Here is an 11,924-nt window from a genome sequence, read left to right on the forward strand (position 1 = left end):
GGTTTTATGTTGTTTTTACAATTTTCAATTTTAACAGCTAATTGAATTTAGTTTTATTTTAATGTAAACCACCCTGAGCCATTTTTGGAAGGGCAGTATAGAAATCAAATAAATAAATAAATAAATACGTACATACATACATTCATTAATTACTTGAGGCACCATCCACATAAAATGCATTCACCTGTGATTTGTGAACTGAAAACATCTTGCCCCATTAGGAGGGACTAGAAATCTTGATTAATGTTCTTATTACTGCTACTAATATTTATATACCACTTTCCAACAAAAGTTTACAAAGTGGGTTCCACAGAAAATAAATAAGATGGTTTCCTGTCCCTAAAGGGCTCACAATCTAAGAAGAAAAATAAGGTAGGCACCAGCACCAGCCATTGAAGGGGAGCTGTGCTGGGGCTGGATGGAGAAAGTTATTCTCCCCTTGCTAAATATAAGAGATTGGCTACTGGTAATCATCTGTCCATCCCAGTCATATTGTGAGGTTTGTACAGCTTATATTAAAGCTGAGGAACAAGATGTTCGGAGCCCAAAATCCCTAGGGGGACATGAAGATGCTGCTTCAAATTAACTATGGGGCTGAAGCGGCCTTGGTCAGCCTGATAGATGACCTTCACCAGAGAATTGACAGGAGGAGTGTGACTCTGCTGGTTCTTTTGGATTTCTCAGTGGCTTTCTGACCATGGTAGCCCTCTGGATCGCTGATGGATTTGGGGATAGGAAACACTCCAGTTAGTCCAAAATGTGGCAGCCAGCTTCATCTCTGGGGTATCCTGGAGAGACCATATTATTCCTGTTCTTAAATAGTTGCATTGACTGCCGATATGTTTAGGGGCAAAGTACAAAGTGCTGGATATTACCTTTAAAGCCCTGAATGGCTTAGGTCTGGGTTACCAGAGAGACCAAATGTGTTGCCTGTAGAGCAGAAAATGCTGAGGTTTATGTGCAGTTAGTGAAATACTTTGTACCTATTACTCAGCTTAGATGAGCTCAAGGCTGTTCCCTGCAGCTGCCACACTTTCACTACTGCCGCCACCTAATGATGCAGTGGGGAAGCAACCTTCCTAGAGAGCAGGAGGCTGTTGGTTTTAATCCCTGCTGGTGTTTTCCCCAGAATATGGCAGACTCCTATATCGGGCAGCAGCGATATAGGAAGGTGCCTAAAGGCATCATCTCATACTGTGCAGGGGATGGCAGTGGTAAATCCATCCTGTATTCTACCAAGAAAACCACATGGCTCTGTGGTCACCAGGAGTCAACACCGATTTGATGGCACAACCTTAATCTTCATTACTATAACCTGTAAAGAACCTCTGCAGTAGAAGAAGAAGAGAAACCATGTCTGGCTTACAGGTTACGCACAGTCTTGGAAAAATCAAGAACAGTGTATAGGTATCTTTGGCTTTGGAGCAGCCCAAATCTAATAAAATTTGCCAGAGGAGCAGCATGGTTGGCTTCTTAGATTTCAAACATATAGCAGTGCCCACCTCGAAGATATAATCAGTACAATGACATCCTGTTCTGACAAGATGTCAAGGTGGAAAGAATGAATCATGTACATTCATGAGATCATCTGGAGAGGTTCGTCTGCAGTTGCCACCAGCTTACCTGGAGGCTATACAGGGACGGGCCTTCTCTGTTGCTGCCTCAAGACTCTGGATTACGCTCCCTAAAATAAGAGCCTTACCTTCTTTGACAACTTTTTAAAGGTCTCTAAAAACTTGTGTTTTTTTCACCCAAGCTTTTTAACTTGGTGTGGTTTTAAAGAGTTTTCAGGTTTTCAGTTTTAATCTGTTTTATGCCCAGAGAATTTTGGGGTAGCAATAGCAATAGCAATAGCACTTACATTTATATACCGCTCTATAGCTGGAAGCTCTCTAAGCGGTTTACAATGATTTAGCATATTGCCCCCAACATTCTGGGTAGTCAACATTCTGGGTAGTCAACAATTTTGAAAAATAAATCAATAAATAAAATTCTTGGGAGGTGTCCATCATCTATGCAGGAAGATTTCTGAAAGATACAGATGCCTGCTTAATAGCTGTTGTTGTTGCATACTGGAAACCTCAGAGCTTTGAAAGGATTGTAGCACCCCAAAACTCAGTATAGAATAGTCAGTTTTGCTATCTGCATTCACGGTCAGCCCATCCACTAGGTGGTCACCCAGAATGCCAAGTGGGAAAGAGCACTGAAGACTTGGTTTGTTTGCCCCCTAGTGATGCCCGGCCTGCCCTCTAGGCAGACATAGTTAGTGGCCAGGGGAAGCAACCTTTGGGGCGCACTGTTACACCTGCTGCTGAAGGCGGGTGCACCTCCTCTCTGAGCAACTAGGCAGGTGACAGAGCAGGCCCTCTCTGTCCTTATCAGCCACCTAGCCACCAACCTGCTTTCTTCGCAGCCTTCGCCCATCACTCCTGCTGCTGCCAGCTGCTTCTGGGCAGCTGGTCTGCTGCAGCATGTTATAATCACATTGCCAGTTTGCATGGCAATCTATATACTTAATTCTCTTGGGACCATGCGTGCCCAGAATTTGGCGGTGGAACTCTCACAACACACTGTGAGAGTTCAGGACTGAGGGATTGGAAATGTCAGTTGGAGGTTGGAGGAGCCCGCCCAGAGGAGGAGGCCAAGGGGGTTCCACTCAGGCACGGCAGCTGGGGGCAGCTAGCGAGGGCAGTGAGAGGAGAAGAGGCTAGGAGAAGAGGAGAGGAGCCTGGCTGGGCAAGTGGCAGTGGCAGCGAGAGGAGAAGAGGCGGCGGGCGGTTGAGCTGTGCCGCCGAGAGGAGCCCGGCTGGGTGAGCGGCAGTGGCGGCGGGCTAGCAAGGGGTGGCGAGTGGAGAAGAGTCAGCGGGCGGTTGAGCTGCGTCGCCAAGAGGAGCCCGGCTGGGCAAACAGCGGTGGCAGCGGGCTAGCAAGGGGTGGCGAGAGGAGAAGAGGCGGCGGGTGGTTGAGCCGCGCCACCAAGAGGAGCCTGGCTGCGCTAGCGGCAAGCTCCTGAAAATGGCCGGGTGGAGGCTGGCGAGCAACTGGGGCTGTTGTGGCAGGCATGGGGGCTGGGAGGGGGGAGAGCGGTGGAGGAGGCAGCAGGCCCTGGCAAAGGAGGTGGCCAGCAGGCGAAAATGACTGGTGATAGATTGGGGTGGAAGGTTGGGGGAAGCGGCAAGGAGAGACTAGCGGCGCAGATGCTGTGCGCCGGTTCAGCTAGTATCATTATAATGTGCCGTGGCATGCCGGCTGCCCAGAAGGAGCCAGCAGTGGCAGAAGCAGAGGGAGAAGGCACGCAGAGCAGCGAGGACAGCAAGTGGGTGGGTAGGAGGCCCACGGGGTATGGATCACCCATCCACCTGGACAGTGGGGACTGCCGTTGCAACCACTTGGACAATGGGAGGTGCCCACCCATGCGGGAAAAGGTGATGGGGGGGCACCGGAGCCATACTTCACCTGGTGCTCCAGCAATCCTTTGGCTGAACTTTTCTTTAACCATAGTTTCATAAGAACTGTGGCTATCAGCCTGTGACTTTGGAAATCACCACGTAAGGGCAGAATTGCGCTGCTGAAAACTGCAGATATGTGGGACTACTGTGTACTGCAGATAACGAAGTTGGGTATATATTGCCTGACTGCAGATACACAAACCCACGAGTTCTGAAACCATGGTTAATATATTTATTTATTTGTTACATTTTATACCACCTTTCTGCCTTGACAAAGGCACCCCAAATGGTTTTACAATATTAAAACAAGGAAATGACATAAGATTAATAAAACATCATCTCAGGCTGTTGGTCTTTTCAGAAGCTGAGGACAAGATCTTGCTCGCCTGGGTGCCTGTTTTCTTGCCTTCCTTTCAGGGCACAAAGGTCTTTCAGTACTCCTGGGAAGAGTGGGGGGAGAGGCTGTCCCAACAGTCCTCACAGGCCAGAGCTGGTCTCTATGGGAGCCAATGTTATGCTCTTACCTGGCCTGGGAGAGAGAATAATGAGGGCCACCTATATATACCTTTTCGTAGATTATTCAGTAATCTGACAAGAACCACTTTTGGAAACATAGCCCTTACAACATTTCCAAAAACCTAGAATAGTAGAGATAACATAGGCCACATTCTCATATAACACAAAACCAGAGTTGAAGGGGCCAGAGGTTGCCAAACCTTATGTCCAAATGCAGGACACCCGTCCAAACTCCAGTTCCATATGGAAAACGACTGGCGGTTTCACTCTCCAAACTCCAGTTTGTAGCCTCAGGTTGTAATGCATGTTGTCACCCCAACCCAAGGTTGAACGCAGCCTGTATTACATGTGAATTCCGAACTGCAGGCTGCGTTCCCTATAACCAGAGTTGAGGGAGGAAGCTCCTCCCTCTCTCTGGTTGTGATTGACAGTGCGGGCTGTCATTCATGAGGGCCCCCCCTCCACCCCTCCCTATTTCCTTCTTTATCTCCCTCACTCTGAGTGGCCTCTGGGGGAAAGGGTGATCACGGGCCCCCTCTCCCCTAGCTATGCCCCTGTCTAAAGTCTAGGGCCACTGAGAACATTGACATTGTCTTGTTTGTGATAAAGTACCCTGGGACAGTAAGGCAAGAGTTAGTCTAAGATCAGTCAATATTGTTATATTTGAAAAACATTTTAGCATGAGACAGGGTCTTGCAACATAAAGAATTTGGTTTTTTAGGGGGGAAATGATAGCAATGTCAATTATAGTTCCACTCTAGGCATTAAATGCCACTCTGTATTGTCAAAAGGGGAGAAAGGCAATTTGGTTAGAAAACAGATGCTTCACATTTTGAAGAGGGATTTATACAAGGAATACAAAAAGCTTATCCTTCCTGAAGCTTTTCAAATTTCTTTCTCCCCACCCCCCACTTTTCCCCCCCTTTTTTTGCGGGGGGGTAGAGGAGGACTAGGATTTGGTAGGGTAGGACTCCAGAAACTCAACTGAATTTAAACTCATCAGTAACTACTAAAAAAAATAAATAGCCAGTCATATTAGGGTAAACCAGATCAAGGATTTGGGGTTCCTTTTAATTTTTATAAGGATAAGCCCTTAAAAAAAACAAACCACTATTAAAGCATTGAAAAGCAAGGACAATGTATGACTCAAAATATTTGATATGTTGAGTTCATTTGTTATATGTTAATACAATGAAATTAGTCCTTCTGTTAGATAAAATGTTACCCACTTGGTTAATAGCTGCTGTGCATTTTAAAGAACTCATACAAATAGTTTCTAGATTTGTAAAGGGTCATTTCATTTTATCAGTAAACAGAGAAATTTAGGAAGATGCCTTATTTTGAGTCTGCCTTACTGGTCTACCTAACTCAATATTGCCTATGCTGACTGACAGCAAATCTCCCGCATTTCAGAGGTCATTCCCATTAGGGATGTGCATGAATCAATAATGGGGATTTCAGCAGCCTTAGTTATAACTCAGGGCAGGGGGGTGGCACCAGGGTGGCCTAGAGTGTGTTGTGGTGGGTGGTAGTGCCCTATGGGTGCAAGCAAGGTACCAGCCAGATTCCAAAGGGATTGGGCAAATGGGTGATTTTTAAAGAATTTTGGAGATGGCATGTCTTTGGGGCAGAAAAGAGGTTTCGGGGGCAGAAGAGTGAGTCAGGTGGTAGTGCCCCAATGGGTGCCTAGTACTATCCAGATTTCAAATAAATTGGTGAAAGGGGTGATTTTAAAAGAATTTCTGAAGTTTGCGCGTCTTTAAGCTTTTTCCCATAGGGAATAATGGGGATTTCAGCAGCCACATAACTCCACTTGGGGGACACCAGGGTGGCTCAGAGTGAGTGGTGGTGTAGTGCACATAGGGTGCCAACCACCCCCAAACCCACAAGCCCATGGGGTTTCTGAGGTGTTCTGAGTGTAGAGTCTCTGGTAGCAAATGAGAGTGGATTCCTTTGAAATCTGGGTGGTAGCTTCCTTGCACCCATTGGGCACTACCATCCACCATAAACCACTCTGAGCCCCCCTGGAGCCCCCCTACCCCGGGGAGTTATAACTAAGGCTGCTGAAACCCCCAATATTCCCTATAGGAAAAGGCTTAAAGAAAAGTAAACTTCAAAAATCATTTAAAAATCAGCCTTTTGCCCAGTTTCTTTGGAATCTGGGTTGTAGCTTCCTTGCACCCATTGGGCACTACCACCCACCACAACCCCCTCTGGGCCACCCTGGTGCTCCCTACAAGGAGCTATAAGGTTGCTGAAATCCCCATTATTCCCTATAGGATAAGGCTTAAAAACACGTAAACTTCAAAAATTCTTTAAAAATCACCCCTGTGCCCAATTTCTTTGAAATTTGGGTGGTAGCTTCCATCCATTGGGCACTACCACCCTACCCACTGAATCTCCAAAATTTTCAGGTCCGAATCTGGGGTGATTTGTTTTGTACCCGAATCTTGGCAATTGAGGACAGGGGTGATTTGTTTTGTCTACCAATCACCCGAATCAGCCAGATTTGGGTACATATTATTTTGTATCTGAATTGTTTTGCACATCCCTAATTCCCATCCCTACATTAAGTTACTGAAGAGTGAACCTAGGATCTTCTGCGTGCAAAGATTGTGCTCTCCCACTAAGCCAAACCCCTAAATTGAGATTTAATGAGTTTAGTATGTTCTGAAAGCATACTTAAAATAATCCTAATTGCAGTCAATCAATCATGATATCATATCAGGCTTTAATTGTTTTCCTTGAAACATCTTTCACAGCTGATGAAGCAAGCTTCTGTTCAGTTTTAAAAGCAACTTCATCAGCTAAGGGAACTGCCTAGTGAAATTTTCAAATTCAGTGTGTGCATAATTCCTTTGATGAAATATGCTATGATTTCAGAATTGACTGATATACAAGCTTCTTTCAGGAGCATATATTCGAGTTGTTCCCTTTTGCAGTGACAGAAACAGCACTAGGATAGGTTTAGGGTGTCTAAATGGGACATAGCATATTGGAATATACATGCAATTAAAGCTCTGGTTCCATGTGCAGTTCCTTCAATAAAATATCTCTTTAGATGGTGGTTTAAACATTTCCAAGATGTATTAGAGTACAAGTTGCATAACTTTCAGAAGTTGTGAAATTCTGTATTCCTTAGTCCTTGGTCTGAAGCTGGCCCTTCTGTTTCTTCCCATGTTGACCCCCTCGGTCTGTACTTTTTAATATGATTTCCAAAGTTCTCCTTTTTCTTTTTTTCTCTTTTTCTTATCTGGGGAATCATGGCCAATTCCATAGTAATCAATGTTGGGCTCCCTTATCTGTCTGCCACTCTGCCTCATCATGACAATGATTTGAATATTGAATATTCAGTTATTTGAATGAAATTCAGTTATCTGAATAATTAGTAGTAGTTGGTTGGTTTTTATAGTAGGCCACTATCTCTCAGAGCTGGGGGGTGGGTGTAAATAGTGTTTCCTGCTTTCTAAGCTTTCCTTTGGGGGCAACTGTAGGGGGCTCCTTAGGTCTTTGAATAATAACAACTCTACCACAGTTTCATGATCTGTGTCTAGGATACTGGCAATAATATACCATTCACCATTGCATAACTGACCATCCTCTCATTGTCTTTATTAAAAAAAATTAATAGGACGATACACTTCTGAAAGTGATATATGGAGTTATGGAATCTTCCTCTGGGAGACCTTCAGTTTAGGTGTAAGTCCATACCCAGGAATGACCAATCAGCAAGCACGAGAACAAGTGGAGAAAGGTAACTGTTGTGTGTCTGTATACTTGTGATTAATACATTTGAAGACAAAACTGTCTAAAACTTTGTGATGTTTTGATGAAGGTCTCTGACCTAAAGACATTACAATCTAACTGCAAAGTTTCTAACTTTAAAGCTTCCAAATAGGAGGTAGTCATGTCAGAGAGCCTCATAGAGCTGCTATAGCAGGTATTGCATTATTTTGGTTTTTGATAAATGTTTAGCCATCTGATATCTTGAGAACTATCCAAGAGATAGTAGAACTGTATGGGAACCAGAATGGAGGTAATCTGACATAGTGAACTCTGGCCCACAAAGGTATTTGCTACAATAAATTTATTAGTCTTAGAGCCACAAAACTCTGTATTGTTGTATATGCCAACCTTATATTTTGCTTTTATTTAGAGGTAAGGGATCCAGTAGTATTAATAGGCTGCCGTGCCCCATGTTGTTCAAGCATTTTGTAGGTCAGGCTAGAAAGATGAGAGGAAAGTATGAGGCAACACAGAAACAATCGAAGTGTGTAACCTATGCCCTGTTCACATATATTGCTAGCTTTGTGAGAGCTATATCACATGAAAGGACAGGAAAAACCCATGAAGCTGGCCTTGCTCACTTGGTTCCAGTATCCATGTGCATCCCATAGTGGCCGTGTTCTCACCAAGGTGAAGTTGTTGCCATGAGGCTTAAATAATAGCTGTGAATGAGACCCAAGATATACAGGAAAACTGAACAAAATACTCTGTTGATCACAAGCCATTGAAATTTCCTTTAGCATTTTCTTTGTTACAAGATCTATGTGAAACTAGGAGGGAGAAATTATCTCACTAAAAATATCAAGCAGAGGAGTACTTATCAATGCGGGTCATGCTTTTCAGATACTGAAATTCAGAATTTGTCCCACCTTCTTTACACCCATCAAATATCGAGCTCATAGTAGATGTTATTAAAACAGTTGAACTGTCCCTATGTGGAATTTTCCATAATGTTGCCTATCCTTTCCTTATGATGCACATAGCAAAAACAAACATGCAGACAGATTTTAAAGAGGTTTCCTACCTTTAAGATTATAGAATGTACAGCTTGTTCTGTCCAAGTCCTGGAGGCTTCTTTTTCATAGTTAGGTTTAAAACAACCATTGACTTGGCCTCTACCTCCTAGGAAGATTTTTCATGTTTGAACAGCAGGGAGAAGGTGCTGTAGGCTGACTGAGCAAAGAAAACAATTTGCTGTGTGCAAGAGGAGAAAACTGAGTTTGAAATGAAATTGAGAAGCAGAGAAAGACCTGATTAAAAATAGTCAAAGCAGGCAGAGGCAAAAAGCAGGAAGAATAAAGAAATAAAAGGGAAGGAGGAAATCTCATTAAGGCTGAAATCCTACACACGCACACGGAAGTAAGTTCAACTGAAAATCAGTAGAACTTCAGAGTAAATCCTCAAAGCAAAGGCAGGCAATTTGGAGATAAAAATAATGACTGACATCCTAACTAATGCTGCACTAGCGCAAGAACTGTGTGAAGGCATGGGGATTTGCAAAATTGTGCTATTGCATAAAGCAGGCCGGCACCTTTTCTGAAGTGGCTTGCCAAGCAGTACAGATATGAGTGCTGGCAGTGCCATACTGCACGCCCCTGATGCAGCTGCTGCCACCTTGGAGAGGGGCGAGATCTGTTTCTGAAGTGGCTTTGGAAACTCTTATCTTTCCAGCCTGCCCCTGTTTATATAATAAAAACAAAGGAATATATCCGTCCAAATGAATAAGAGAGTGGACTAAACAGAGTGGACTAAACAGGAGATCATGCCCAGATCTAGAGGGTGAAAGGTGGTGGAATCCATCCACTCCTGCCATAGACAGATGACCCTGTTGAGTAAGGACCTTTTTCTGCATACACCCTCCCAGCAAATTGTGCACCGTCCAACTTCCCCACCTGTTCTTGTTCAAACTTCCCCACCTGCCATGTTAGAGTCTGTGAGAACTATATAAATGCTTCAGGCCCACACACCAGGCAGGAAGCCTTTGCATACCTGAGCATCAGCAAGGTAGATACCATGCTGCCTGGCATAGACGACATTTCCAGGCACAACAATGCCTCTGGCACCACAGAATTGGTGCCAGCCAATCTCTAGGAGGGGAGAGGAGAGCTGTCCAAACACCATCTCTCTCTTCTCCCACCAGCTTGTTCAGCCATCCTTAAAGGTAAGCAGACAGGAAAAGGGGAGGGGGTGGAGGAGAACTGGCCTACTAGCTCCCCTCCCCCTCCCTCACACACTGCCTTTTTCTTCTCCTGCTCTCTTATCTCCTAGGCGCTCAAGATCCTAGGTGTGTCTAAAAAGTCAGCGGGCAGGGAGAGAGGTGGGGGACCTGGCTGGGCTCCCATCTCCTGCCCACTTATCTTCTAAGCATCCCAGGACCAGATTTTCAAACCCCACCCTCAACACACCTAGTAGGCAAGCAGGCAGGAGATAGTTACAGATCTGGGGCAGCGTCCTTGCTGCTTGGGTGTGGGTGCTGCCTCGCACCTCCATCCAAGTTCTTCTGGGGTTGCTTAGGGAAAGCACCTGACCTGGAGCCGCCCCCAGTATGGGAAGAGGTAGAGGGATGAGCAGGCCTTTGCAACTCTCCATAGCTCTTTTTTACTCCGTGTCACATTCTGTCCTGAGCTTCTGCCCTCCTTGCACTCACCTGTATGCAATCACAGTGAAGTTGCTGGGGCAGGGGAGGGGGAAGGCAGGAGTAGGAAAGGCTATGCATGCCAGTTCCAATCATTTCACATGCCCGCTTTGGCACGGGTCCCAGAGTTTGCCTACCCCTGGTATAAAAGTTGTCTTTAAAACATATGAGGCACACCACAGGTTGTGTACCTGTTGCGCAGATGGAAATATGCTTGCAGTAGCGCAACACTGCTCTGGAATGCAAGCTCTAGACTTAGTGCAAGTAGCTAGCTCAGCAGCCTTGTACAAGCACAGTGTTAGTCAGAAGGTTCTCCATGGTAATGAAAGATGAAAACCTGTATCAGGAAACATGTATCAGGGTGTTGTCTGACATAGTAAAGAGCAGGAAGGAAGTATAGACTCAATGGTGGGCTTCACACATCATACCAAACCAGAGGTTCGATGGAGCAACAACAATAAATATTTATATACCACTTTTCACCAAAAGGTTCCAAAGCAGTTTACATTGAGAAAAATAAATAAGTAAGTAAGATGAATCCCTGTCCCCAAAGAGCTCACAATCTAAGAAAGAAACATGATAGGCACTAGCAACAGTCACTGGAGGTACTGTGCTGGGGGTGGATAGGGCCAGTTACTCTTCTCCTGCTAAATAAAAGAGAATCACCATGTTAAAAAGGTGCCTCTTTGCCCAGTTAGCAGGGGTAATTATTTGTTCCTGGATCATGCACATAAATCTGACTTCCGATGTTGGGAAGGATATACCGACATTGAGCATGACATGTGAACCATCCAGTGTTGGCATATCTTGCCTATTGGCAGTATAGAATCCAGCATCTGTAGCTTAGATTTGAGGTGTGGGACATGTGTCGGGATCCATACTGCAAGTAGGAGAGGTTATGCCGACAGTGATGGGTTCGCATCTTATGCCCAATGTCCTGACACCGGAAGTCAGACTTGTGACCACACTCCAGGAACTGGCAGCTCTGCTGATCCCCTGGTGCAGCATAATGTGTGAAGCCACCCAATATCTCAGATTTGGCAAATCTGAGTTTATGAGGTGAGATGACTAATACTCTAAGAATATTGTTTATTTCTAACTTAAGTAACAATGGTTTTGTGCCTTTCAATCTTCCAGCTCAATATGGTATGTAATGCCTTTAATGTACAGGAGACCCTTGAATGCCATAGGTTTGGCTTCCACAGTTTTGATCTTTTGTGGGTAACTTCCTGATACATTTAATTCTTGCAGGGCAGCAACATTGCTAGGTACTTAAAAGACTCTTGGCTCAGACCCTCAGCTCCCCTTTTAATAATGAAACTCAGTAATGCCCCCCTCCCAAATAATTATGTCTGGCTTCTTCCCAAAGGGAAACAGAGGAGACCAGTGCTGTATTAGAGGCTAAATTGTCTGTTTTGTATCCAGTACAGCACCTTTTAGGGAGGAGACATTGACAAGAAGCTGTCATTGCTGCTGAATCAGCAACAGCGGCAACCACATGCTACCCAATCAAGGAGATGGTGGCTAATGGGATTGGG

General features: G+C 44.8%; 1 protein-coding gene across 5 annotated transcripts in view; it reads left to right on the forward strand.

Annotated features, from left to right (window-relative positions):
* The window catches only part of FER (FER tyrosine kinase), a 288,734-nt gene that overhangs the window by 266,079 nt on the left and 10,731 nt on the right, over positions 1 to 11,924 (forward strand). For all 5 annotated transcript variants that reach the window (XM_053296742.1, XM_053296743.1, XM_053296746.1 and 2 more), the window contains one exon: positions 7,597 to 7,719. In XM_053296742.1, the coding sequence (XP_053152717.1) occupies positions 7,597 to 7,719 (123 nt within the window). The remainder of the gene's footprint in view (positions 1 to 7,596; positions 7,720 to 11,924) is intronic.

The sequence above is a fragment of the Hemicordylus capensis genome, chromosome 2 (assembly GCF_027244095.1).
Source record: "Hemicordylus capensis ecotype Gifberg chromosome 2, rHemCap1.1.pri, whole genome shotgun sequence".
NCBI lineage: Eukaryota > Metazoa > Chordata > Lepidosauria > Squamata > Cordylidae > Hemicordylus > Hemicordylus capensis.